Source organism: Puntigrus tetrazona, chromosome 13 (assembly GCF_018831695.1).
Source record: "Puntigrus tetrazona isolate hp1 chromosome 13, ASM1883169v1, whole genome shotgun sequence".
Taxonomy (NCBI): domain Eukaryota; kingdom Metazoa; phylum Chordata; class Actinopteri; order Cypriniformes; family Cyprinidae; genus Puntigrus; species Puntigrus tetrazona.
In genome coordinates this window covers 11,519,386-11,546,000 of record NC_056711.1, presented here as the reverse complement: position 1 = coordinate 11,546,000, position 26,615 = coordinate 11,519,386, and the positions used below count along the sequence as shown (strand labels likewise).

Genomic DNA, 26,615 nt, shown 5'->3' with positions numbered 1-26,615 from the left:
CGAACACATGTCCAAGAACAATCAGCTTGCCCAGCTGCAGATCCACAGGCAGGTGCGCCAACACACGACCCAGAAATGTCAACTCACCATCAAATTGCCTCTGACTGTTGCTCTGCACAGAAAGAGCTCCGATCTACACACACAGGTCAAGGTTACCGATTATATTTGACTAAAATGTTAATTATTAAAAACATAGCTTATTAAAATAAAGCTGAAATAAAATAAAATATAAATATTACAAATAAATCTAAAATGAAAGCTGAAAATGTAAAATAATAGCTAACTACATACACAGATTCAACTATACATGCATATAACAGTTATATACGCATATTTATAACTGGTTTACAAAAATGGTGTATTTGCATTAATACATCATGTAATTTTAAAGTTGGAGGTCTGTCAAAACTGTTCAAATTTGCAACGAGCTTCCAAGCAGTAACCGACAATTACTAAGCTTCAATGACCTGTTTGAGCTGCAGCACAGTTCTTTCAATGTCATTTAGGTTGGGTGGTGTGAGGGCCGTGGAGAGAACTGAGCGGGGATCACCCATATCCAACAACTTTACCTTCAACAAGGTACTGACCAATGGTGATCGCTGCAAATCAACACACACTGACATAACCAACTTAGAAAGAAAAAAAGTAAAAAGTCATTTCTGAAGTCCTGCTGCTACTGCTTGATGGAATTGCTCCCCTACCTGCATCTCTGGGATCGTGAAATCTGGAATCTCATGCTTCCAGAAATGTCTGCTCACCAATCTGTAACAGAAGCCTTTAGACACCCGTCCAGCACGACCTAGGAGGATGCACAGGGAGATATGCATACAGAGTGCATTATAGAAACCAAATAACCCGTGAGCTATTACAGTAAATCTGTGCTGTTGAACACCAGACAACTTATGCAGCACCTCGACGCTGGTTGCAACTGGTCTTAGATGCCCAGGTGATTTGAAGACATCTGTAATTGGTCTCCTTATCGCAAACCAACTGACGCACAAGGCAGAAGTCAATCACTGCATAACATTACATAAAGCACAAGTTATACCAATTGTAGGAAGAACAACATCTCACGCAAAGGTGTGGAAATCAACACCCACCGTATTTAACATCAGGCACAGTGACAGAACTCTCAGCAATGTTTGTGGAGAGAATTATCTGCAAGTACAAACAGAGCAAGAATTTAAACCATTACATCCTTCAAACATTCTAAACAAACAAGTTTGCTTCAGGGTCAATTTTACCTTCCGGTATCCAGGTATAGGAACCAGGAACACTCCATTTTGCTCCTCTAAAGTGACAGTTGAGTGAAGAGGGTATACCTGCAACCTGCAAGCAATTAAAGACACATCAACAAAATGTATACACAAGTGCGCTTGTTTAAGCACACTACACACAGACATACCTTTTGCGCACTAGTTTGGCGAGGGCCTCCTTCATATATTGTATTTCAGCCAACCCAGGCAGAAAGACAAGCACACTACCCCTATCTGGATGAGTAGCACTTCTAGTTTGCTCTGAGCATCTGCGCCACACAAACACACAAGTTTTAATTGCTTAAAATACGATTTGTAATTCATAAACCTTCAACAAACTAAAATAAAAAGCATTTAATGTACTGCTGATCTCACAAACTTACCAAATATTCATTGACAGTCAAAGTAATAAATGAATGCTGAATATTAAATGAAAGATTTATTTAAAATAATCCTGAATAATTTTATCAGCTTGCAGAAAAAACCTTAACAGTTCCATTTTTTTAACAAAGATTAAAAAAAGGGAAATGTTAGAATTATTTCTGAAAAATAAATGCAATGCCAAAGAGTGAAATATTGGCTGCTGAAAATTCTGCTTTGGCATCATAAGCATAAACAACATTTTAAAATATACTAAACAGAAAAGAAAATTAACTTTAATTATAGCAACAGTTTTATTGAAATTTGATAATACATGCAGTCTTGGAAAGGCTTATTTCAAAAGCACTTGGCTTATTTTTTTTTTTTAAACGGTAATGTATCCGTGTCTCATTGTGATTCCTGACCTTTGATCTTTAGCCTCCATTTCATCAAAGCTCTGGATGAGAGAGACGGCAACATTATACATCTCCTCTGTGATATAAGGGTCTGCTGGGAAGGCTAGGTCCACCTGACAAATGCACACACACGCTTACATAATGAATTTAAATGAAACATGTTAAAGCACAAAATTTATTATGTTTCCCATACATTGACTCCAAGAGGTAGGATAGTTTTGAGCTCATCCAGGTAGAACTCTTCAATGGTGTATGGGGCTCCTTCCACCTCAAACACGTATGCTGGATTCATCTGATTGCGGATCGGAGTTCCAAAATATTCTGCAAACTCAGCACAGTTTATGGTGGCTGACATGAGTATGACCTACAAAGAGAGAGTTGGGATAAATAGAGAAGAAATAAGAATCACAGTGCAAAATTTGATTTTGTGAATTAAAAGTGTGTTTGCTGAACAAACCTTGACATATCTGGAATTGGTCCGCAGCAGTTTTCTGACGACCAGCAGCAGGAAGTCAAGTTCTTCTGTTCTCTCATGGACCTGAACCAGGTTAAAATACAAACAATTAAGTCTACATACATGCTTTAACATTGTTGCAAAAATGTTCATTTCAAATAAATGCTATTCCTTCAAAGAATTCTAAAAAGTATATCACAGTTTCCACAAAAATATTCAGCGGCAACACAAATGCTTTTAACATAAAAAAGATAATATCTCTTAAGCAGCAAATCAGCATATTTAAATAATTTCTGAAAGATTATGTGACACTGAGGACTAGAGTAAAATTACTGTTAAAATCCAACTTTGGCACCACAGCAATAAGTAACATTTGAGAGTATTTAAACTCATTTTTTTATTTTATATTGTAATAATTCACAACATTACTGTTTAATGTTATCCTTGAAAAAAAAAAAAAAAGGTTAAATGTGGCTGTAGTCCAGGCCTATAAATTGTAGATTGTGTGCATTTATGAAGCATGCATGTACATCTACCTCATCTATGAAGATGTGCGAGTACTCTGTGAGCGTTTTGGCTGACACTAATTTTTGCAGCAAGACTCCTGTGGTCACATAAATCAGTTTGGTGTGCTCTGTGGCCATCTTCTCTAAACCTACCTGGAGACAGAAAAAAATTACATGAAATAAATGTATATAGCATTCAGTGAGTCTAGTAGCATATGCTTAAAAATCTGCATGTTGTTTTATAGGTTTGGTTTTGTGGGAAGGGAATTGTGAGCATTAGAATTAAATAAGTTCTTCACAACTAATGCACTGAACTCACCCAACACTTCTTTATTTTTTGATAACCCACACTATGTCACAGTATGGGGATAAAGCTACTATTTGGGTTTTATCATGACTTTATTCCCATTCAAGATACTGATTCCGTTCACACGTTTGAGTTAAAGAGTTTGTACTTGACGCATCTCACACCTGATACCCCACCAAGCTGCCCAGTGTGCACCGGCGTTCACGTGCCACCCAGCGGGCAATGCTGCTGGCGCCAATTTTGCGTGGCTGAGTGACAACCAGGTTACAGGGCGCCTTTTTTTCTGCATAGTGATCCAGAATGAACTGTGGCAGCTGGGTGGTTTTCCCACTGCCTGTCACTCCACGAATGATGATCACAGAGTTATTCTCAATCAGAGAGACCAACTACACACACACAAACACAAAGAGGAATTGAGAGATGCATATATAAGAAAATGCACACCACCAAACATGAAAATGCCCATAAATAATATCACTAAAATAATATTATGAGTAATTGTGTCACGTATCTGCAAATGTGTACCTCTTGTCTGTTCTTCGTAATAGGGAGAACTGGATACGCATAACTGCCGAGTGAAGGTGGGGTGGTTTCTTGACCTTAAGTTCAAAGGTCACAATGTCAAAAAAAAAAGTTTGAATTGTGAATGCTAGTTATGCAAGTCCACCCTAATAGGTAGCATTGTGGTAGGACAGATGTTATGTTAATAGCACCGTACAGTGCTGATTTTAGTTAAGCACATAAGAAAAATCACATAACAAAGACAGTCTTTAGTTGGTATGTGGTTGATTACAGGTTGATAGTTCTGGCCTCCTGCTCTTCTGACTTCCTTCATCTGATCCTGCCCTTTCTGGAGAAGTCCGTTCAGACAACTCTTCCACAGAGCTGCAGCAAAGGCAAATGAAAATGCAAAGAAAAAAACTGAGCATGGTCCTTTGGTGTACCGTCTAATTTGGCGCCAGCTGTCGATCATATTAATTCACCTGCACACATTTATATTACTCCTCGCAACACTAAAGCCTGGTTTAAAAAAAAGACACTTTGTCTTTTTAAACAAAAGCATATACTGTCAAAATGCTAAATGTTGTTTTGTATGACAGACCCTTTAAAACTAAACTTGGACAAAAGGTATGCTCTCCATGAAATGCGTTAAATATGCGCAAGTTAGACGTTAGACTTTTCCTAAAAGCACACGTTTCCCGTCGTGTTTTATACTAATTAGCGATATCTACACAAGTTATATCAATATGTATTGCTCATATTCCTTTTAAAGTAATCCTTAATAATGAAATAAACAGATTTAATCAGCAAAAACACTCATGACTTATACCTGTCTGTAGTAGCAGGAGCTTCTGCCTTTTCCTGCTTTTTCACTTCATCGGTAATTGTGATGTTTGCAAACTGTACCCCGACAGTAAACCAGTGGGCTATCTGAGCTGAAGTGATGGCCTGATGCATTCTGCACAAACCCTGCAAAAAGTACGCAAAAACGGCAAATAATCAAACGCCGAGACGAGCTCACATGCGTCCACTCTTGCTCTGTAGCATCTCTTTCGGCGCGGCCACCTCCTGCCAGCAGGTGGGGCGGAAACAGGGTTAACGCTCACTTGTTTATTTCTAAAAATTTATAAATTTCTAAAAATATTCAGAACCGAACGTAGACAATTTTTCCCGCCAAATCCTTTACAGAGGCCTGCCAGAAAAAAAAAAGGTTTCAAATAATTTGAGAACATAAATTATGCAAAGTATAGAGTTGTGCAAACTCTACAAAATGTTGATATTAATTCTTAAAGGGAAAGAAAAAAAAAACATTACAAATAAACGTGTGTGCAAAGAGTCAGAGTAATGGGCAACAAAAAGCTTAAGTATGCAGACTAAAGTAAGCAAAGCGAGGTCTTTAATGTGATGGACGCTCCGCTGTGACTATATTGTTTTTATTCCTGGGTAATAAATAACAGTGGAAATGTTCAATAGCTTTTTGTAGGCTGAATTTGAAAAAAGAACCAACCCAGAGCAATGCCCACCGAAATAAAAGGTGTGTCAAAAAATGCAGTTTCCATTTACTCATAATGAGTGATCGTAATGAGTCATTTAACATCATAGTATGGTCAGATCTGCAGTTGTGACGTACATTTTCAAAAGAATTGTAATTACTAAAGATTAATAGTTACTATCAAGATACGCAAGATTAATAGTTATTATGTTTCAATCATATACTACAAGCGGCATTCACTCGAACATACCAAGTTCAGACAAGCTATAGGGCTAAACCCCGCCCAAGTCACTTTTGATTGGCTCTCCAGAATCTCATCTCCAAGATATACCCAATGAAATCTAACGGGAAGTTACAATCCTCATTTAGTTTAACGATTTATATTACTGCCTATCTCTAGTGGGGTCAGTGTACTATATTATACCCCTTTTATTCTAGTTAAAACATTTTTAACATGGGGCTTACAACAGTAGGTTTATTATAAAATATTGACAGGAGGTACAGGAAGGTCATGGTTTTTTCCATGCCATGTTTGCAGTTTCACATGGTTGCGCATCGTCCCAAGACTCTGATTGGCTGAGCCCTGAGATGGGGAGGTCGGAACGCCATTCATTACGGACTGAGATGAGAGGAGGGTCTTTTTGACAGTCCTCTTTACAGAGCTTAACAACCTGTTCGATCGGAGCGCTGTCTTTAGCTGCTACCTTTGTTATTTGTCTGAAATGGCTGCTTACAAGCTGGTTCTCATTCGCCATGGCGAGAGCTGCTGGAATCAGGAGAATCGCTTCTGTGGCTGGTTCGACGCGGACCTGAGCGAGACAGGGGCTCAGGAGGCAAAGAAAGGCGGCCAGGCTTTAAAAGGTTTGTAGTGTTTAGTTTTCCATCATTGTAATTTGTAAATGAACGTTTTAAATCAGTTGTCTTATGTATATTAGCAGATTAGCTCCAGTTTAGCTTTGGAAAGAACATGTGCGCTACGTCTGCACTGAGTTTTACTTTGCCCGTGTTGTATTATTAATGTTTTTTGCGTTTTAAATAAGAAAAATGAAACCGGAAAATTCAAATGACTTTCAGAAAACTGTGCATCCCCAGCAAAGCCCCGCCTCCGACATGACGACTGTACGCTCTTAACCAATAAGCTGGCGGTTTGCCTTTTATTGGCGGGTAGAGGGCGGGGCCAACCTGATGCGAACGTGCAACACAGGACGTGATTTTATTCACGTGCTGAATTTCCCAAACAGGGAATATATATATAATGATAATAATATAACATTATTTCAAAAATTATAACAAAATTATATTTAGTAATAATATTTAGTTATTGTAATATTAATTTGCATAGTTTTCATTATTTAGAATTCGTTATTAAGGCTATGCTGTTTTAAATAATTTTAATAGATGAAAAATAGATGACAGTCACCATAATTAATTTGTATTATGTTGCATTGTGTTAGCCATTTTAAGCCTATACTGTATCTTTGCAGATGCAGGGTTCGAGTTTGACATTTGTTATACCTCTGTACTGAAGAGGGCCATCCGGACGTTATGGATTGTTTTGGACAGTATTGATCAGATGTGGCTGCCTGTGCACAGAACCTGGCGTCTGAATGAACGCCATTATGGTGGTCTCACTGGGTTAAACAAGGCTGAGACTGCGGCCAAGCATGGTGAAGCCCAGGTTAAGATTTGGAGGCGCTCCTATGACATCCCTCCACCAACTATGGATGAAGATCATGACTTTTACAGCATCATCAGCAAGGTGTGGTCTTCAGGGTCTTTCATTCATTATGGAACTTTAAATCCTTAATCAGTTACATTCAAATGCACATTTTGAATGTATTTTTTTATCATATTTAGTCACTTTTCCCTTTTCAGATTCCATAGATTATATGGAAGATACTACTCATAAGTGTGTAAATGCACATGGTGAGGATGTACTTGTGAGAATGTAATGCCAGCATGCCTATCAACTTTTTTAATACTCTGCATTCTTGCATCCCTTACAATAGAAATAAGAGTTCATATGTCATTTTAACATGCATTACCAACTCCTCATTTGTTGCAACATGTTGGTGTTACACACTGAAATTGATGTCCTAGTAGTTAATCAGTGCAAAGACTCCGAAAACAAAGTTCAAACCTTATTTGTTTAGGAAACTGCTTTCAAATGTTGATAACATTTAAACAACCTGGTTTTCCTATGACCCAGAACAAGCTAACAAGTCAAGAATTTCTATTAAATTATAAGAGCAGAACTTTTACATGGTGATGTTTATAAAACATTTGATTGTTGCACCAATTTTGTTTTGTGGAATGCCTTGTTTTTCTATAGGACAGGCGTTATGCTGATTTGACCGAGGACCAGCTGCCTTCATGTGAGAGTCTGAAGGACACGATTGCTCGGGCCCTACCCTTCTGGAATGAGGAGATCGTGCCTCAAATCAAGGAGGGAAAGAGAGTGTTGATTGCTGCTCATGGAAATAGCTTGAGAGGCATAGTGAAGCACTTAGAAGGTAATCATTCCACAGTATCATTTCAATCTCGTTTAAGGTTCCCACCATTATTGAAATCCTTTAAATATGATTTCTATATCTTGAAAAATCATGGAAATTAATGGTCTTTTTTTTTTTACGTTAACTGAAGCTTTTTTGTGTTTAAAGCATTTCTCATTTTCATTTAGTAAAACTTGATGTGCAAAGTAACTATTTTAAACATTAAAAAAATAACTAAAAATGACAACACAAATTTAACATTGAAATCAAAATGTGTAATTTACATTTACATTTACATTTAGTCATTTTGCAGACGCTTTTATCCAAAGCGACTTACAATTGAGAGTACAACAGCGATTCATTTTTTAGAGAGACAAACAGACAGTGTAAGTGCTTATAACACCCAGTCACAGGAGTGTTCAAATTAGTACATGCCAGAAGGGAAGGAATAAACAAGGGGATAAGAAGAGAGACAGAGACAGTGAGTGTGAGAGTATTTTTTTTTTTTTTTTTTTTTTTTTTTTTTTTTTGATGAGGTCAGGTATTGCCGAAAGATGTGAGTTTTCAGCAGTTTCTTAAAGATTGACAGAGATCCAGCATTCCGGATATGTGCGGGAAGATCGTTCCACCAGCCAGGAACAGAGAACGAGAAAGTTCTGGAGAGTGATTTGAGCCTCTCTTGAGATGGTACCATGAGGCGCTCGCTAGCAGATCTCAGACTTCTAGAGGTGTGTAGATTTGTAATAGTGAGTGGAAGTAGACCGGTGCCGAGTCTGTGGTTGTTCTATATGCAAGCATCAGTGCCTTGAACTTGATGCGAGCTGCAATCGTGATGTAAGGAGATAAAGAGAGGTGTAACATGGGTTCTCTTGGGCTCATTGAATACCAGCCGTGCCGCTGCATTCTGAATCATTTGTAGAGGTTTTATTGTGTTCGATGGAAGTCCAGCCAGAAGAGCATTGCAGTAGTCCAGTCTAGAAATGACAAGGGCCTGGACAAGTAGCTGTGCAGCTTTCTCTGTTAGAAAGGGCCTGATCTTTCTGATGTTGTGTAGTGCAAACCTGCAGGATCGAGCAGTCTTTGCAATGTGATCTTTGAAGGTAAGTTGGTCATCGAGGATTACACCAAGATTTCTGACTGAGGATGATGGGGTAATTGACGAAGAACCTAGCTGGATGGTGAAGTCATGCTGTGTAGTTGGAGTGGCAGGAATACAAGCAGCTCAGTCTTTGTCAGGTTGAGCTGTAGATGGTACTCTTGCATCCATGTCGAGATGTCCGCCAGGCAACCCGAGATCCGAGTAGCTACCGTTGGATCGTCTGGATGAAAAGAGAGGTAGAGCTGTGTGTCATCGGGCGTAGCAGTGGTAGGAGAAGCCGTGAGCCTGTATGATGGGGCCTAGTGATGTAGTGTAAATGGAAGAGGAGGGGACCAAGAACCGATCCCTGAGGAACCCCAGTGACCAGTTGATGTGCTGTGGATACATCTCCTCCCCAGGCCACCCTAAAAAACCTACCAGTGAGATAGGATTCGAACCAACGAAGTGGGATCCCAGAGATGCCCAGTGATGAGAGGGTAGACAGCAGGATCTGATGATTCACAGTGTCAAAAGCAGCGGATAGATCCAGCAGAATGAGAACTGATGATTTGGATTCAGCTCTTGCAGTCCGCAGGGCTTCCGTGACTGAGAGCAGCGCAGTCTCAGTTGAATGGCACCTGAAACCTGATTGGTTATGGTCCAGTTTGTTGTTTTTCGAAGAAACAGTGATACCTGGTTGAAAACCACTCTTTCAAGTGTTTTCGCTATGAATGGAAGAAGAGAGACTGGCCTGTAGTTATCAATAAGAGAAGTGTTTAAAGTGGGCTTTTTGAGCAGTGGGGTTACCCGAGCCTGCTTAAATGCTGTGGGGAAGGTACCTGTGAGGAGAGATGTGTTGATGATGTGCGTGAGTGCCGGCAAGACAGTGGGGGAGATTGCTTGCAGGAGATGAGAGGGTATGGGGTCTAGCGGACATGTTGTTGGATGGCTGGAGAGGAGAAGTTTGGATACTTCTGTCTCAGTGAGGGAGCAGAAGGAGAAAGTGGAGGAATCGGTAGTCGATGCGGTTGGTTGAGGGTTGTGCGTTGGGGGGGCTGAGAACTGGCTGCTGATCGCTTTTGTTTTGTTTGTAAAAAATGTGGCAAAATCGTCAGGTGATATTGAGGTGGTGGGAGGTGGTGGAGGGGATAGAGCAGGGAGTTAAATGATCTGAAGAGCTTACGTGTGTCTGAAGTGTTGTTGATCTTGTTTTGGAAATATGATGATTTGGCAGTGCGGATTTCGGCAGAGAAGGAAGAAAGCAAAGTCTGATACCTGCTCAGGTCTGTCAGATCTTTAGATTTGCGCCACTTTCTCTCCGCTGCCTGAGTTTGACCCGATGCTCACGGAGAACATCAGACAACCAGGGGGCTAGAGGTGGCAGTCCGTGCTGGCCTGGAGGAGAGAGGGCAGATGTCGTCTAGACAGGAGGTTAGAGCACTGAACAAGGTATCTGTAGCTGTATTCACATCCAAAGAAGAGAAATGGGTAGGTGAGGGAAGGGAGGAGGACACAGCAGAGGAGAGATGGGAGGGAGAAAGGGAACCAGAAGGTTACGTGGAAAGTAACTGGTATAGGGGTTAGTTGCACAGAGATAGGAAAATGCAGTTGAAATGTAAGAAGGAAATGGTCAGAGACGTGGAAGCGGTTGTACTGAAATGGTGTCTGCAGTACAACTGCGTAGGTAAATTAAATCAAGCTGGTTGCCTGATTTGTGGGTGCTTGTCGTGATGAGCGTTTGAGGTCAAATGAAGCTAGAAGGGAATGGAAGTGCGTAGCGTAAGGTTTGTCAAGATGAATGTTGAAGTCCCGAAGAGTAGGAGTGGAGTGCCTTCGTCTGTAAAAGATGACAATAATCCATCCAGCTCCTCTAGGAAGGTGTCTAGAATATGTCCAGGGGCGGTAGATTACCACTATGTGGAATTTTGTCGGAGTAGTAACTGTGATAGCATGAAATTCAAAAGAGATGTAATGACATACAAGTGAGTTGGTTGAATATTTCCAATTGTTTGGGATGAGCAGACCAGTGCCACCACCCGGCCAACCTGACGAGGTGTGTGTGAGAAAGAGTGATTGTTGGCTAGAGCTGCTGGGGTTGCTGAGTCTTCTGGATTTAATCCAGGTCTCCGTCAATCCCAGAATGTGGAGTGAAGAATGTAAAGAAAAAGCAGAAATGAAGTCAGCTTTGTTGACCGCTGACTGGCAATTCCACAGACCAACAGAGAAAGATAGGGGTGTAGTAGAGGATGTAGGGACAGAGCGTAGGTTAGTAGGAGTGCATTGTCGCTCTGCGTGTGTTGTTAGGGCGAGGACGAGAGACAACCGGAATGAGTTGGAGACACATGATAGAGGTAGAAAGAGGAAGTGAAGATGTGTAAGAGAATGAAGGAAAATGTACTTAAGTGCGTTGCTCAGTTAAAGTCGCGCAGTAAAAGTCGTATGTCTTTACTCTCGTAGTCTTCACACGAGGAGACTGAACACGATGGACGCTTCGCTGGCACACTCAACAAATAAATACAAAGTGTATGCAGTGGAAACAGCGAAAAAGCTAGTTCTAATTTGCCCAGGCAGTAGCCAATCAGGAGGTCGCTCAGAAAAAACGAAACTAACGCCTTCACACTTAAGTGCTCTTAATAGCCCGGAGGCAAACAATTTACAACCACTTAAAGTACAGCACAACTAAACTACACACTACAAATAAGTAGGGAAACGCAAATATTCTCTCCAAACAGCAAGAAATAATTTGAACAACACACAGCAATAGGTATAATAGACTTACGCGCTGGTGTCCGTCTCTTCTAGCCTGAAATCGCTTCTCTCGCTTTGACAGAGAGCGCGCAGTTTAAATAGTTACAGTCGCGAAAAGCTAGTTCTAATTTGCCCAGGCAGTAGCCAATCAGGAGGTCGCTCAGAAAAACGAAACTAACGCCTTCACACTTAAGTGCTCTTAATAGCCCGGAGGCAAACAATTTACAACCACTTAAAAGTACAGCACAACTAAACTACACACTACAAATAAGTAGGGAAACGCAAATATTCTCTCCAAACAGCAAGAAATAATTTGAACAACACACAGCAATAGGTATAATAGACTTACATCAAAATGTCCGTCTCTTCTAGCCTGAAATCTTCTCAGAAGCGATCTGAAATGGCAAACTATTTGGATTGTATTTCTTCCATAGTCTGAGTTTGTTTCTTCACACTCGCAGGTATGTCTGAGGAGGCCATCATGGAGCTGAATCTGCCCACAGGCATCCCTATTCTTTACGAACTGGATAAGAACCTGAAGCCCATCAAGCCCATGCAGTTCCTTGGAGACGAGGAAACTGTTCGCAAAGCCATGGAGGCTGTGGCAGCACAGGGCAAAGCCAAGAAATAAGAGTATATTTAATCCAGCACTTAATCCAGACTCCCATATTAAACATCAATATGACAGAGCTCTATAGAAGTATATACAAGTTTTAAAATAACTACCTATATGTAACCGGTTTGATATGTTAGAATTTTGGAATGGTTGTGATTATTTATTAGTTAAACAGTTTACAAGGACCACACATTTTTGTTTGGATTTGTCTTTATGTAATTCATTCCATAATTTACTTTGTCTCCACTTTATATTTGGTCAAGTGTTGTCAATGTGGCATTTCTAAGTACATTTCTTTTCACATTAAACCAATGTTGAGACTGTCTGTTGGCCTGTGTCATTCTACGTGATCAATTGTAGAGACGAATGCTGGTACATGTAAACTTACGTCAGCTCTTGTTTATTTGATGATGGTTTTGCAGTGTTTTATTACAGATTGAACTCTGACTTTAACAAATCTTCAGTGTTTTACCACACTCCAGTTTCCGTGATGGTGCTCTTGTTGTTTCAAGTTATTCAAACCAAGCACAATTTAGGATCTCCAGTCCATTTGTCTTAAAAACAATGTGAATTATTATTTTATGGTAATTTGCACCATAACTGAATAGGCACATTATTCTAAATACAATTTGAATGTCACTTTTTGAATGTCAATGATACAACATGTCTCTTAAGGCCTTGTTCCACATCCTTTAAACGCCTAATCTGAAAGACATCATTCTGCTCCACAAACTTCTCAAACAGATGAAGGCCACCTCCTACTCCAAAATAGTGAGATTTGGTTGCCAAATAAACAATACCATTCTCATCAAGCAGGTCACAAAACACATTATGAAGTGATGAGTAGTAGTCTGTGTTATATATGGTTTCTGATGTGAAGATAATGTCATATTTTGGTGGTGGGGTTTTATTTTGCAAAAGTGTGAGAAAAGAGTTCCAGTCGCCTGAGAAGAAACCACAACGATCTAGTAATTCCTCTGTTGTATTCAGGGCTTTTCTCTTACATGGTGGGCTGCTGTTTTTCTCTTCATTTTCGTCATCTTCACAATTGAGAAAAACGTTTGGCACTGTTAACTGCTCTATCACAGTGCTGTTATAATCCTGGAAGTCAACTTTGCTGGCTCCAATCTTCAATGCAAGTACACCAAGTAGACCTGCTCCACAGCCTAAGTCTAACACTCTTTTCCCAGCGAAGGTCTCTCCTTCATCATCAATGTACTCAAGTAGATCGTAAGTGCATTCCCATATCTTAAGTCCACCCTCATAGACTCCAGAGATAAGGTCTGAGTTTTGAGTCAGTGTTTTGGCCAGTATCTCCTCACTGTCATCACGTTCAGGAGCAGTCTTCTCAAAAACCGATTCATTAAGACAGAGCAGGGGAGGAAGGGAACCTATGGTTATGGTTTCAGGCACCCAGCTCTCAATCTGAGACAAAGGATCCAACAAAGGTTGGTGCTCCACAGCATCCTTTATCTTCTTTGCAACGGTTGCACTGACTTCCTATGAAAATAAATATATAGACAGATGTAAATCACAAACGGGGTCTAGCTTAAGTAATTGCACATTCATATTAATTGTTAAAATGTTAAAATCATCCTAGTCTTAGAATTTAAAGTGTGCTGTACATTTCAAGCATAATATTAGATCTTATAGCCAGCTGTCTTGCAGCATTAGCCAAGATATAGCCGGTTTTAGCAAGCTAATAATACATTTCCTTACCGTGCCCTTAAGATCCACTTCTTTTGCTTTGTCGTCTTTGTTTTCTTTATCGTTTGTCTCGTCTGTCTGTAAAGGAATATCGAAGTTGAAACTGAATGCCATCTCTCATACCATTCTGACCCACGCGGTGACTTAGCACGTGCAAACATCTGCTATCTTTAGTCCCGAACGAACTGTTCTTTTGAGTCGGATCTTTTCAATGCACTGGTTGAACAGAACAGCTTCAGAAATAGGAGTTATTTAAACAGCATTTTTAACCAATATGTGTAAATTATGTTAGCAATGTAAATGTTCGTGGTTTATTGTGAGTTAGATTTTATGGACTGGTTATTCATGACTGCAACAAACTGCGAAATAGTACAGCCATGTAGAAAAAGAACACGTAATAGGACTTTTTTAGGGCAGATTTTTAGCAAAGACGTAAAAGAATCTTCTTCTTGCAGAATTTGTGGCAGACTTCACGCAACACGTAAAAGAATAAATGAATTGTTTCTTTAAAAGAAAGTGTTCAGAAGAACCGATTCGCGAAAATGACATGGATATGAATCAAACTTCAATTCCCACAATTCCCTGCTGCTGTTTGTTTTAAATCTAATTAAACTCAAACCGAAATGCTATTAATGTATTAAATACCACATAATATAACGTAATTTTGATTATTAATAATATAAAAATATACATTATAAAAATATTATCAGATCATTTTTCCGCTTTACACGCCTTTAAACTTCAATTCCCAGAAATCCCAGCGTGACAGCTGAGCTCACATCCCTGAGCGTCAGACAGACAGACAGTAGATGAAATCAAAGGGATAGAAACTGCTACTTCCAATTATTTATCTCCGTTTGTCGCGAAATATTGCAGAAAACATTCAGTGGTATCATGAGTTGATTTTATCGCAGTTTTCGGAGAAGATCTTGAGCAGGTAAGACATCCGATGGTACAAATATCTGCCATGCTGTGCTCTTTGATGTTTAGCTCTTGCCTTGCTGCTTGTTTCAGTCATGTCGAGGTGCTAAAAATCACTGTTATCCTTTTTTTATCAATAATGTGCGGTATACAAAAGTCTATATATTTACGCGTATTTGTGTATTTATTTATGTATCTGTATATGAGTGTGTATTAGATGATAGATACACGAGAGACAGACAGATACATGTAACTACATATTGTAGATATTTAATTTTGACACTGTGATGTACTAACTTAATATCTATGAGCGTTTTCTCTTAATGATCATTTTAGATGCACAGACTCACAATCTGTCCCTGAGATTATAGTCTGTTTATGACATTGGGGGATGGTGTATGATGCTGACCATTTATACACACATTTTACAGCATCTCCTGGCCACTATAACTATTACATCTCTTTCTGCTTGCATCTTTTACAATTACAGTGTTATATCATATGGGTGGTTGTGTTCCCTCCACATTCACTGGTGTGACCGGAATGTAGACTGTCCAGATCCGTCACTCAAATGTCTGAATTTTACGAAGTCTGGGCATGCAGTGCTAACATTAAGATTTTTAGCATTCTAACTGCGGGCACACCTATATGATTAATAAACGCTTTGTCTTGAAACTGGCTTGCAACTGATTTTGTGTTTATGAATAAATAACAAAGTTTCACTTCATCCCAGATCTTTGTTTAAGCATATTTCAATCTAAATTCAGACGCAGGGACTCTTTGGGGGATGGACTGGAGTCCTTTTAGTAAGATTAATGGTTTGATTGCACCTACAAATCCACGGAAAGACGCATTAGTCACTAGCCTAACCATCCCTGAGTTTTATTTCTAAGGTAAACTTAAAAGGGGCGGGGTGTTTTAGGTGCATTTATATCAGGACAATCGTGTAAAGTATGCTGCTTTCTAAAGACTGAACAAACGAGGTCATCAACCTTTCGTATATTTGTGTCATGTTAGTTAATTCAGGGGTATCAGAAAACTAAACCATGCTTGCATTATTGGTTTATATCAATCCACACCATCTGCTTAGAAGGATACTTGGTTAGTCTAATTGTCTTACAGGTTCAGCATGAGGGCAATTGTCAGTGAGCAAACTGCAGGCCATAGGCAGAGGAACTTGCTTGTGCTGATATTCAGGAAGGTCGAACAGGTTATTAAAAGCTAAGTTCTTGTCTTTACAGGGACTGAACATGCGTCCCTGCTCTACTGTCATGCACCTGCTGCTGCGATGCATGCGCGGATGCGGCAGACACAGTCGCAGTCGCATGCCCAGAAGACTGAGGCAGCCTGCGAGCTACATCAAACTGATCTTCAAATCCCTTTATTTTAACTCGCTTACTAACTCTGAAGTGGTACTGGACTGCATCCTTGAACCAGTGTTCTGGGCAGTGGAGGTTGTCACGCGATGGTTTGGCATGGTAGGCCTTATAATTGGCATCACGTTATTTTGTTGCAATGTCTGTTTGTTTTTCTTACAGCCTGTGCCTTTTCTGTTTTCTGTTAAGGTTTTTGTGTTTTTAGTAGTAGCTCTTACAAGTTCTGTGGTTTTCATCGCATACTTCTGCCTTCTACCGTTGGTCCTCCATACCTACTCTCCAGGCTGGATGATGTGGCACATTTGTTACGGGCACTGGAACTTGGTCATGATAGTCTTCCATTACTTCAAAGCTACAAACACTCCGCCTGGATACCCTCCAAAGGTTTGCCACCTTTTAGACATGCCACAATCTGGCAGCTGATGTGTATTCATTGTCATTCGTGACCTGACAGTAGCACTTTCTTTCTTCACATTGTGTTTCAGATGAAAAATGAGGTCCCGTTTGTGTCATTCTGTAAAAAGTGCGTCATTCCTAAACCAGCGCGAAGTCATCACTGTGGCATCTGTAAAACGTAAGAGACACACAGTTTTCTTGGTCCCAACAGGCTTATGAAATCTGAATGTTGGCACAGTGTCAGCTGCATTGTATCAACATCCCTCTTTCTTTCTTTACAGATGTATTCTAAAAATGGATCATCATTGCCGTATCCTTTTTAAATCACCAAAGTGCTCCCATTTGGTCTTATTTTACTGTAAAATTTAAATATATATTGGCTATGTTTTAGTTAAACGTTCGATTTAAAGGAATAGTTGGTCCAAAAAATGTAAATTCTGTCATATCTTCACATTCACGTTGTTGCAAACTATACACAAGTTGTAATGCATTTATTCATTGTAATTGCAAAGAACAGTTTTCAGAATAGGGTTCAACAGTGTTTTTAACAGTTTCATAACTTAATAAAAAATGAAAGCTTTAAAGACAAACGTACTCTGTGAGCTACGAGGTTGTTCATTTTTGCAGAAGCCACCAGCTCACGTTATTTGAACTTTTTTTTAATAATCATGTTTCCGAAACAAAAAATCGGAAAAAATACATTACCTATTATTCTGAAAATACAACAAACTAACTATTATTTAGAGAACCTGAAAACACTTCCCGTTGACATATATATTCGTATATATATTCATTTGGCAATAAACATTTCTGTATACATATTCATCATCTTTAAATCAGTATTTTTATAATTATACATTGCTTTTTGTTATTATTGTCATTTAAAACTATTTATGTTACTCTAGATCTTTCCTTTATTAACAGTATAGTTTGCCACAAAATTTCTCTCTTCTGTTGAACATAAAAGAATAGGGAAAAACTACTCCAGAAGTCAATGGGGACAGAATCTGTTTAGTTAACCATATTTTTCTAAATATCTTCTTTTATGTTTAACAGAACTATTCCCTTAAGTACCTATTTCTAATATTATTGCCTTATAGCTAGTTGGCTTTGTTCATAGCTTACAACTTTTTGACAAAGACATTATGAAAAATCCCAATGGGACAAATACTTAAAAAGCAGCCAAAAGTCTTGTCATTGCTGCTCTTCAGATTTCCTGTTGCATTCCACAGGGGAATAAAAGTAACAAGGGTTTAGAATAATTTGGTGAATTATTCCTTTAACAGTCCAGATGCATTTCATTTTGTTCTCGCTTCCGTGTAGTTAAGTCCTTAATTATTTATATTCAGCTTGGCTTAACAACTGTGTTGGCCATTACAATCATCGTTACTTCTTCTCCTTTTGTCTCTTTTTGACTTTGGGCTGCATGTATTGCAGCATCAGCGGTCGCAATCTGTTTATTGATGCGTACAATGCCATAGATGTAAGGCTTTGTTTTTTGAGGCTTTGCTATCTTTGCACTTTTCCATGTAGTATAACATTTTAATGCTTGAAAGATGGGCATTGCTTTTTCCTTTACTTATTCTAATGAATAAGGTAGATAGCGTTTAACTCCTCTCTTCCTGAATGGTTGTGTCTCTCCTTTTCTCTTTCTGTTCTCAAAGTCTGGTGTAGCGGGCATGTCTTAACTGCCAGCTGTCTCTCTGCCATTCCATAGCAATTCAGACACTTGGAAGCGGAGAAACAGGGTGTCCCGGTGACCGGGATTGCGCTTCTCATCGGCATTGTCCCGTCAGAAGGCATGGCCGGGAAGGGAGTACAGGTGGCCCAAGTCGTGTTTTCTGCTTGCTGATTAGACTTTAGAGCTGTACTTTTTGTTTTCTGTAACATGGTTCATTGATTAACATTCTTAAACGAACAGCATGCTATGAAAACTCATTTCAGAACTTCTCTATCCCAATGCTAACCGTGCGTATTTAGATGAGTATTACTTACCGACTCTTCTTTTGTCACAATTGGATGAGGGGGATTTACTGGTGAACTTTAGACTTTTTAAGCTCTGCTTGGTAGAATCTGGTGCGTTTCCATTTGGAGCAATGAATGAGAAACATTGCACATGGGTAGTTTTTAGCTTGATGATTTGAACGGGAGATGTTTCTTAGGCACTGAATCCGCTTATTAGAATGATTTCTGAGGGATCGTGTGACGCTGGAGACTTGAGTAACGGCTGTTAAAAACTCAGCTGCACAGGAATAGATTTCAGTTTAAAATATATTGAAATAGATCAGTTGTTGTAAATGGCAATAAAAAAGTTTTTATTCTATGTTAATTAAAATAATTGCAGCATTGGTGAGCATAGTTCTTAAAAACATCAAATATTTGGGGTTAGTAAGATTTTTTTAAAGTATATATGTATAAATAACATAGTTGCACTCATATAAGTCATTATTCGTATCATATTTAAAATATGTTTTTATTTATAAAAATTATCTTTTAGTATGTTGCAATATTTTACGAATGTATTATATTTTTTATAATATTAAATATTTTTTGCTTTTCGAATGCTTCAATGGGCAGGAAATTTCACAACCTCCATACACCTACAAAGACAGGATGTTTCACAAGAGCGTTATCTACATGTGGGTCCTCACAAGGTAATCTATTCTTTTGCTGCGGCCTCAATACTGGTTTTACTATTTCCCTAGACTCACGTCTTTTGTTATGTTTGCTGTTTTTTTCACCAGCACAGTGTCAGTCGCCCTAGGAGCTCTCACACTGTGGCATGCTGTACTTATCACCCGTGGAGAAACCAGCATTGAACGCCATATAAACAACAAAGAGGCCAAACGTTTGGCAAAACGTGGAAAGGTAAGGTATAAAAGTCTTAAATGATTGGAATGTGGATTTAAGGATTTTCTATGCAATTATTTTTTTTAACCTGTTCTCTCTATTTAAAGGTCTATCGTAATCCTTTTAGTTATGGTATACTAAACAATTGGAAGGTGTTCTTCGGTGTAGAAAAAAGAAGGTAAAATTACACGATTTGCATGCTATAAGTGATATTTTGCAGTCTGCAAGCTGTAATTTTAATGTGAATTATTTGAATCGTCTTCGCAGTCATTGGCTGACACGCGTTCTCCTGCCCTCTGGACACACCCCATATGGTGACGGACTGACATGGGACATTTATCCTCTTAAAAAAGACATGATGCCAGTCTGAGACATTAAAGACTTGACTGTCTTAGTTGGCAGTGACCAACATGTGAGTCTCGCTCACTGTCCCAAGGCTGAATGCAGAACCAGAGCCCTGCGAACACAGGAGTCTGCAGAGCCCGGATTTAGACGGTGATCTCACCGGATGACTTTTGCTCTTTCTGACCAAATGAAAGGGCTGCCCTCCAAAACTTCCATGCATATTTTGGATGTTTCTATCGATATTTTGTAATGAAATCATGACAGTTGTCTGTGCGATCTATGAAAGATACTGTGCTTAAAGGGATAGCTCACCCATAAATGAGAAAACTGTCACCGTTTGCTCACTCTCCGCTTGTTATAAACCTTTGTGAGTTTCTTTATTCTGTTGAATGCAAAAAAAGATATTTGGAGCAACATAGATAACCAAACATTTAACAGTTGCCACTGACAAAAAAAAATATTATGAAAGTCAGTGGCTACTGTCAGCTGTTACTAAAAAGATATCTTCTGTTCAACAGAATAAAGAAACTCATACAGGTTTGGAACAAGTGGAGGGTGAGTAAAAGATTGCAGTATTTTCATTTTTGGGTGAACTATTCATTCAAAGCAGAGTTTGTAGCCATGTAGGGTTTAGTTTTGATTATGTAAATATGATTTTTACTTATTTATATCACTATTTAAATGCACTGAAATCCAAACTTCATTTCCAAAGTCGACCACATCTGAAGAAACTTGCCTAGAATTTTATTACGTTAAATAAATGTTTTTTTTTTTTAACAGCATTTCTTGTTTCATCTTTCATCTTTCATCAGTTTTGTTAACAATCTATAAATGCATTACTGCGTATTAAATATATCGCTGCATTTAGATGGCAGTGTACCATTATTTCACAATCTAATATTTTCTCCAAGTCAGTGGGGAATAACTACAGATTAATTGTTGTAACAGTAACTGGAGTAACGTTTGGGAAAATATATATGAATATACATTTTATTTAATAATAATTTTCTATATATATTTGTGATTTGTCGACCCTGCCGTATCTCTGCTGTCTTCTGTGCAGCACTTGTTGAGGATGATGTGCACGAGCGCCCTCTAGTCGCAGGCTCACCGATTTCATCCTTCAGAGCTCTACATTCATTTATTCTTCTTTAGGTATCCGAGTGGCCACTGCATCGGGAAGTGTGTGTGTTAAACTAAACTAAAGGATAATTAAATATCGAGTTTAGATTTGTATAAACTGTCGATTGACTGCATTAGTGTATTAACTTTGCCTTCCTAGAAGGTTACTGATCAGCTTAAGTCTTAGGCAAATGTCGACTCAGCGGAATACGACGTTGCCGTGTCTCCCCTCGGACAACAATGCTCCAGATAACCTACAAAATTACAGTAAACTAGTTACGTTCTTTCTTATGCAAAAACAAAATATGCTTTTGACGTCACTGACTAGAACGTTTGCATTTACATTATACATTTTGGATCCTGTAGAAATGCCTTTATTCGGGCGTCCAGGCTTCTGAGGTTTGGTACTGATGTGAGTTGGAGGGATGGGAAGTTGTTTTGGAGTGATACGTCAAAGGTCTCACCTGTCCTCGAGGAGTGCATCTAGATACAGCACTAAAGGAGGAGGTAAGGCTTCAGTCCAGGAATCCTGTTTGCAAATAATGCGTAGGTTGTATTTTTTTGTGATTTTTTTTTTCTTTTTTCTTATTGTATTTTAGATATTTTGATAAAAAAATATTTTTTATGATAAAAAATACAAATGCAATAACTGAGTAATTTTCCTATTATAATAGTTTTTTTTTTTTTTTTTTTTTTTACAAAATGCCATGGAATATAACCTGGTGCCCTCATACTAAAATTTCTAACAAATCTATAGAATGTTTTATTATCAATTAATAATAATGTGTCTTGATTATAATTTGTGATTTTTTTTCTTATTGTATTTTAGATATTTAGATATTTTATGATAGAGAATACAAATGCAATAACTGAGTAATTTTCCTATTATAATAGTTTTTTTTTTTTTACAAAATGCCATGGAATATAACCTGGTGCGCTCATACTAAAATTTCTAACGAATCTATAGAATGTTTTATTATCAATCAATAATAATGTGTCTTGATTATAATTTGTGATTTTTTTATTTTTTATTTACAATTATTTATTTTATATTTATTTTAAAGTTATATTTCTTTTAATATTTCTTTTATTTTAATTGATTTATTTTTACAATTTTACTTTTTACATTTATTTAATCTTTACCATGCACTCCCTTGTGGCCCCTTGTGGGTACCTGGACCTCATTTTGAAAATGCCTTTCTTACATCTCAAAAATCGTCAAAAAGCACTTTTTGAAAATGAGCAGTTATGGTAAATTTAATTTTATTTCTTTTGTAAGGGCAGATCTTACACTTTGGAACTCACAGGTCCCTGCAGGAACCCATGTTTTTGATTTCTTAAGCAAACCAACATAAAAGAAAATATCCTTGAATGACTTGATGGCACAACGCGAAAAAGATTAACATGTTGTATAATATATAAACTTCTTGTCTGTTCTTCCTTTACTGAGAAATCCATTAAGATTGGGACATTTTAGATTAGATGTATTTGTCTCAGTTCTTGGATGCACCTGCTCGAGACAATCCTGGGATTTACAGTTTATTTTTGACTATCCTTCCTGGTCTAAAATAGAGTTGACTGGATTAGGTTTGTTGTAAAAAGTCACTCATGCATCTAAGCCCAAGCCAGGGATTGTAAAAGCAAAGTCTATTTTTTGGTGCTGGAAGATATCTTGGCGATTTGCTTTGGTTTATATTTGTTCAGTTGTTATTTTTAGATTCAGAAATCGGGTGATGGGCGTGTACTATTTTGCAAGAAACTACTAGCGGAGCGTCATGGGTTTTGCTGTGACTCGTAGCGCCACGCATGTGGAGTTGATTGTCTCAACCCTTGCATGAAGTCCTAGGAGTGACTGTCCAGTAACTTTTCACTGGTTAGAGGAATAAGTGACTGCTCAGACCATGGGAGTTGCAAACTCAAGAGACTATCAACCAACGATAACAGTTGTGCTGAAAAGTAAGTAGCGTACATGCAGCCCACAATTACTAGCAGCGTATGTTTAGAGATAGCGCTACTGCTGAGGTTGTTGATATACTGTAGCCTACTTATTTGTTAGTATAAGTTTGGCAGGTTTTTTGGTCATGCTAGCAGATACAGTTTTGTTCATACATGTTGTCACACTAATGTTCTCTGTCATAGCAACCCAAAGTAAATGAGTATTTTAAACTCCTGTATTTATTCCCTGAAAAGGGTTTAAATGTCTGCAAGATGGCAGATGGACTGGCCATGTTTAGTTTGATGACTTACTGTTTTATGTGAGCATAGAATTACAGTATTACTTTAAATGTGTGTTAAACGTGCGTTTTTTTGGCTGTTTTACAGTACATCATGAACTTGGACTTTATAAGAACGCATGATGAAAATGAACATTTAGTGATTAAGACTAAATGGTTGGATATTATTTATTTATTTTTTGTTGAAAATGCAGAAAGATGGAGTGTGTTTGCTTTGTGGTGTTGTACTCTTGTAAACTCCCGTCTTACTAGGAGTGATGCATGATGGGAAAGAGGCCACTAAATCCTGTTTTGCATCACCCGATTAAGTCTTTAATCTTAGACACTATAAATATATATATATTTCCAGTGTGTCACAGTGACAGCTGCTTTGACTTGAAAACAGGTTTATTACAAAAGTGATAAACATTCAAAGCTCTCATGGTGCATGTTTTGAAATCTGTGTGGTGATTCTGTCACGTTTTGTTTGTATACAAATGATTCAGTCACTTATGGTCTGAGCCAATAGCCTTCAAAGGGATTTTCCTTTAACCTACTTGTACATGAGCTTCTTGTCTTTAGTTGACATTGAGTTAGACTGGCTTGACTGATTAAGGTTGTGGCTCAGATGCTGATTTTTACTGCATTTTTACATTTGATCCATATAGTTCATTTAAAGGAAAAGTACTTAAACTACCATTTATGTGCTTAGAAATCTTTGCTACATGTGAAGGAGAAGCTTTTAGCATGGGAAATCAGATTCTTGGTAAGATCCACTGAATCTCATTTGGGCAAAATCTGTGATGTCACATCTACTATATAAGACGTATTTGCTGTCCTAGATCTTTAACAAGAAATCAGAACCCTTTTTGCGAAATAGGATTTTTACAGATGTCACCCGGATACATCGCTCTGGTCGCTTAATGCATATTCAGGTGACATTTCTACATTTATGTCTTTTTCTGCTGTAGGACGCAATGAGCCCCTGAAGAAAGATAAGCCCAAGTGGAAAAGTGAATATCCTATGACAGAAGGCCAGCTGCGCAGTAAAAGAGACGAATTCTGGGACACAGCCCCAGCTTTTGATGGCCGTAAAGAGATCTGGGATGCACTGAAAGCCGCAGCTGTAGCGACTGAATGTAACGACCATGAACTGGCGCAGGCTATTGTAGATGGAGCCAGCATCACACTGCCTCATGGTAAACATTTAAACAGCATCTTAATACACAGATCTAGTGAAAATATTTAAGTTTTGGATTTTGTAAATGCAGTACAACTTTTTTAATAATTATCATGTAATTGGTTTAAATGCAATAATTATTTAGCAAAATTGCATTAAATTGTTCAAAAGTGACAGTAAAACATTTATAATGTTAGAATTTCCCCACGTACGTTCTGTTTATCAAATACATAAATATTAACATTTTGAACATTGATAATAAGAAAGGTTATTTGAGCAACAAACTAGCATAATAAAATTATAGAAGAATGCGACACTGAAGACTGTAGTAATGACTGATCAAAATTAAACTTTGTCATCACAGAAATAAATTACATTTTAATATATATTAAAATATAAAACAGTTCAAATAAATTGTAATACTATTTACAGTATTACTGTTGTTATAAAAAATGAGCCTTGCTCACCATAAGACACTTAAAGAATCTTGCTAACCCTGAACTTTTAGACAGTAGTATACATATAAATATACATACATATTCACATATTAAAATGCACAAGCTTTTGATTTGCTCTTTCAGGGTCTCTTATGGAGTGCTATGATGAACTGGGGAACCGCTATCAGCTCCCTGCATACTGCTTGGCTCCTCCAGTCAACCTGGTATCCGAGTGCAACGATCGTAATGTGTCTGAAAACTCTGAGCTACAGGAGAAGAAGGAGAAGGAGTTCCAGTTGAAGGTACGTCTCTCCACCGGAAAAGACCTCCGCCTCAGCGTCACAATGGCCGACTCCATACGTCAACTAAAAAAACAGCTTCAAATTCAGGAAGACATTGACACCACCCACCAGCGATGGTTTTTCTCTGGGAAGCTTCTCACGGATAAAACACGTTTACAAGACACCAAGATCCAGAAGGACTTTGTAATACAGGTCATTGTTAGTCAGCCCATTGTCCCCAACTAAACACACAAAACATTGAACTGGGACTCAGTGAACTCAAATCTACCGTTCCTACTGTATAAAATCACTCATCAGGTTTTAATTTTAACACATGTCCTTTAAATTTTTCTAACTGAATTGTCCATGTTCTTAATTCATGAGGAGCTGAAAAGAAACATTAATATAGCTATACATGAATTGGAGAGTATATTCAAAAGATTTATCAAAATCAGCTAAGTTTCTGTTTACTGTACTCTTAACACTCCATAATTAAATTAAACCTTGCCTTCTTGGTTTTAATATCCCTACATATGTTGTGTGGATATATTCAATTCCATATTCTATGTGGTATCATTTGCCTTCATCCTTGATTCGTCTGGTGTCCAATATTGAGCAGAACTCAGAGCGTTTGGATTATTAAAAGGTTGTCAGGACATTAATCATTGACTGTTATGAGACTTACATATCTGTGTTATCTGTAAATGCAACAACAGCCCGTGTTCATATTCTGAAGTTCAAGTATATTCATTTGTTTGTAGATACGCTTTTATAATTTATTGCAGGACTAAGAGGTCAATTATTTCTAATAAAAATGTATTTTAAATGTTGAAACTAGATCTAAACTGTATAATTGTAATATTTCATTTAAGTTTCTTATTGTAAACATTTTACAAGTTTTTAATAAATTTGACAGATTTTTATACTGTGTTTTATTTTCTCTTCTTTCTTTCTTATTTATTTATTTTTACTGAATTTTCGGTTGAAATGTAGACTGGCTTCATTTAAGAATTGGCTTAAGTATATATAGGAGAAATTCTGTTAATAACATTTGTGGCATAATGCCAATCATCACATTTAAAAAAACCCTGAGAATAGTTTACTTTAATACATATTTTAATAAACAACAAGCAAAGATATATGTCTGACTGACAAACATTGATTTATTTCTCGAATGTATGTTGTCTCACTGTATGTTGTCATGTTTGAGTAAAAGTGGAAACGTTTTTTGATATCTTAATAATAGGATACAAGATGAAGTAAATTGAATCTAGTATAGTATATTTTATGTGACAGTCAGCTCATGTTGGTATTAAGGGAAATTAAAAAGTAGACAAAATGGTCTTTAGTTGTCTGTTGAATATTTGAAGCCGAGACAACAGATTACATTCTCTTAAACATGAAAGAGAACAATTAAACTAATTATACATTTCAGATTACCTTTTAAGTTTATCTATTACATTGTGGTCGAGGAGCATGAATAATAATTGAACTGGTCCACTGGAATTCAATTGGAAAAGTGTGACAGGGACAAATCAACTCGTGATATTTTTTTTAATGA

The 26,615-nt window shown here is 37.8% G+C and overlaps 5 protein-coding genes across 11 annotated transcripts in view; 3 read left to right on the top strand and 2 right to left on the bottom strand.

The window, feature by feature from the left end:
* tdrd9 (tudor domain containing 9) overlaps positions 1–4,879 on the bottom strand; it is a 16,095-nt gene extending 11,216 nt beyond the window's left edge. For both annotated transcript variants that reach the window (XM_043254710.1, XM_043254711.1), the window contains exons 1-15: positions 4,630–4,879; positions 4,093–4,184; positions 3,825–3,898; positions 3,464–3,685; positions 3,023–3,145; positions 2,490–2,570; positions 2,226–2,396; positions 2,042–2,145; positions 1,406–1,525; positions 1,245–1,329; positions 1,101–1,158; positions 912–1,016; positions 702–799; positions 468–599; positions 1–133 (exon numbers count right to left, since the gene is read on the bottom strand). The exon at positions 1–133 is cut by the window's left edge and continues 27 nt beyond it. In XM_043254710.1, coding sequence (XP_043110645.1) covers positions 1–133; positions 468–599; positions 702–799; positions 912–1,016; positions 1,101–1,158; positions 1,245–1,329; positions 1,406–1,525; positions 2,042–2,145; positions 2,226–2,396; positions 2,490–2,570; positions 3,023–3,145; positions 3,464–3,685; positions 3,825–3,898; positions 4,093–4,184; positions 4,630–4,757 — 1,726 coding nt within the window. In that variant the 5' untranslated portion in view covers positions 4,758–4,879. The remainder of the gene's footprint in view (positions 134–467; positions 600–701; positions 800–911; positions 1,017–1,100; positions 1,159–1,244; positions 1,330–1,405; positions 1,526–2,041; positions 2,146–2,225; positions 2,397–2,489; positions 2,571–3,022; positions 3,146–3,463; positions 3,686–3,824; positions 3,899–4,092; positions 4,185–4,629) is intronic.
* A 1,018-nt stretch (positions 4,880–5,897) lies between these two features.
* pgam1a (phosphoglycerate mutase 1a) lies at positions 5,898–12,551 on the top strand. The gene is made up of 4 exons (XM_043255344.1): positions 5,898–6,153; positions 6,777–7,051; positions 7,625–7,805; positions 12,072–12,551. The coding sequence occupies exons 1-4, from the start codon at positions 6,015–6,017 to the stop codon at positions 12,239–12,241; spliced, it is 765 nt and encodes a 254-aa protein (XP_043111279.1). The 5' UTR covers positions 5,898–6,014; the 3' UTR covers positions 12,242–12,551.
* Positions 12,552–12,605: 54 nt separating this feature from the next.
* On the bottom strand, positions 12,606–14,146 carry mettl18 (methyltransferase like 18). The gene is made up of 2 exons (XM_043255343.1): positions 13,946–14,146; positions 12,606–13,726 (listed from the first exon to the last, which is right to left on the bottom strand). The coding sequence occupies exons 1-2, from the start codon at positions 14,045–14,047 to the stop codon at positions 12,863–12,865; spliced, it is 966 nt and encodes a 321-aa protein (XP_043111278.1). The 5' UTR covers positions 14,048–14,146; the 3' UTR covers positions 12,606–12,862.
* On the top strand, positions 13,544–20,598 carry zdhhc16a (zinc finger DHHC-type palmitoyltransferase 16a). Of its 4 annotated transcripts, none has more exons than XM_043255340.1 (11): positions 13,544–13,674; positions 16,096–16,332; positions 16,420–16,614; positions 16,716–16,804; positions 16,908–16,936; positions 17,976–18,109; positions 18,344–18,448; positions 19,204–19,280; positions 19,371–19,494; positions 19,584–19,654; positions 19,744–20,598. In XM_043255340.1, the coding sequence occupies exons 2-11, from the start codon at positions 16,105–16,107 to the stop codon at positions 19,844–19,846; spliced, it is 1,155 nt and encodes a 384-aa protein (XP_043111275.1). In that variant the 5' UTR covers positions 13,544–13,674; positions 16,096–16,104; the 3' UTR covers positions 19,847–20,598. The 4 variants fall into 4 exon arrangements, 3 of the variants coding, with proteins under 3 accessions (XP_043111275.1, XP_043111274.1, XP_043111276.1); XR_006252349.1 differs by lacking the exon at positions 13,544–13,674 and adding an exon at positions 14,692–14,870 and having other exon boundaries at positions 19,376–19,494; positions 19,744–19,821; XM_043255339.1 differs by lacking the exon at positions 13,544–13,674 and adding an exon at positions 14,695–14,870.
* Positions 20,599–20,740: 142 nt separating this feature from the next.
* On the top strand, positions 20,741–25,915 carry ubtd1a (ubiquitin domain containing 1a). Of its 3 annotated transcripts, none has more exons than XM_043255346.1 (4): positions 20,741–21,210; positions 21,310–21,450; positions 24,128–24,355; positions 24,918–25,915. In XM_043255346.1, the coding sequence occupies exons 2-4, from the start codon at positions 21,369–21,371 to the stop codon at positions 25,298–25,300; spliced, it is 693 nt and encodes a 230-aa protein (XP_043111281.1). In that variant the 5' UTR covers positions 20,741–21,210; positions 21,310–21,368; the 3' UTR covers positions 25,301–25,915. The 3 variants fall into 3 exon arrangements, with proteins under 3 accessions (XP_043111281.1, XP_043111280.1, XP_043111282.1); XM_043255345.1 differs by having other exon boundaries at positions 20,741–21,218; XM_043255347.1 differs by lacking the exons at positions 20,741–21,210; positions 21,310–21,450 and adding an exon at positions 22,081–22,899.
* Positions 25,916–26,615: the final 700 nt, after the last annotated feature.

Excerpts from the sequence above, each read along its gene's own strand:
- zdhhc16a (XM_043255340.1), top strand. The coding sequence starts at position 16,105 with ATGCGTCCCTGCTCTACTGTCATGCACCTGCTGCTGCGATGCATGCGC. Across the intron at positions 16,615-16,715 it reads CGCCTGGATACCCTCCAAAG|ATGAAAAATGAGGTCCCGTT; the intron begins GTTTGCCACCTT and ends ATTGTGTTTCAG. Across the intron at positions 16,937-17,975 it reads AAAAATGGATCATCATTGCC|CTTGGCTTAACAACTGTGTT; the intron begins GTATCCTTTTTA and ends ATTTATATTCAG.
- ubtd1a (XM_043255346.1), top strand. The coding sequence starts at position 21,369 with ATGGGAAGTTGTTTTGGAGTGATACGTCAAAGGTCTCACCTGTCCTCG. Across the intron at positions 21,451-24,127 it reads ATACAGCACTAAAGGAGGAG|GACGCAATGAGCCCCTGAAG; the intron begins GTAAGGCTTCAG and ends TTTCTGCTGTAG. Across the intron at positions 24,356-24,917 it reads CAGCATCACACTGCCTCATG|GGTCTCTTATGGAGTGCTAT; the intron begins GTAAACATTTAA and ends TTGCTCTTTCAG.
- pgam1a (XM_043255344.1), top strand. The coding sequence starts at position 6,015 with ATGGCTGCTTACAAGCTGGTTCTCATTCGCCATGGCGAGAGCTGCTGG. Across the intron at positions 6,154-6,776 it reads AGGCGGCCAGGCTTTAAAAG|ATGCAGGGTTCGAGTTTGAC; the intron begins GTTTGTAGTGTT and ends GTATCTTTGCAG. Across the intron at positions 7,052-7,624 it reads TTTACAGCATCATCAGCAAG|GACAGGCGTTATGCTGATTT; the intron begins GTGTGGTCTTCA and ends GTTTTTCTATAG.
- mettl18 (XM_043255343.1), bottom strand. The coding sequence starts at position 14,047 with ATGGCATTCAGTTTCAACTTCGATATTCCTTTACAGACAGACGAGACA. Across the intron at positions 13,727-13,945 it reads AAGTGGATCTTAAGGGCACG|GAAGTCAGTGCAACCGTTGC; the intron begins GTAAGGAAATGT and ends TTATTTTCATAG.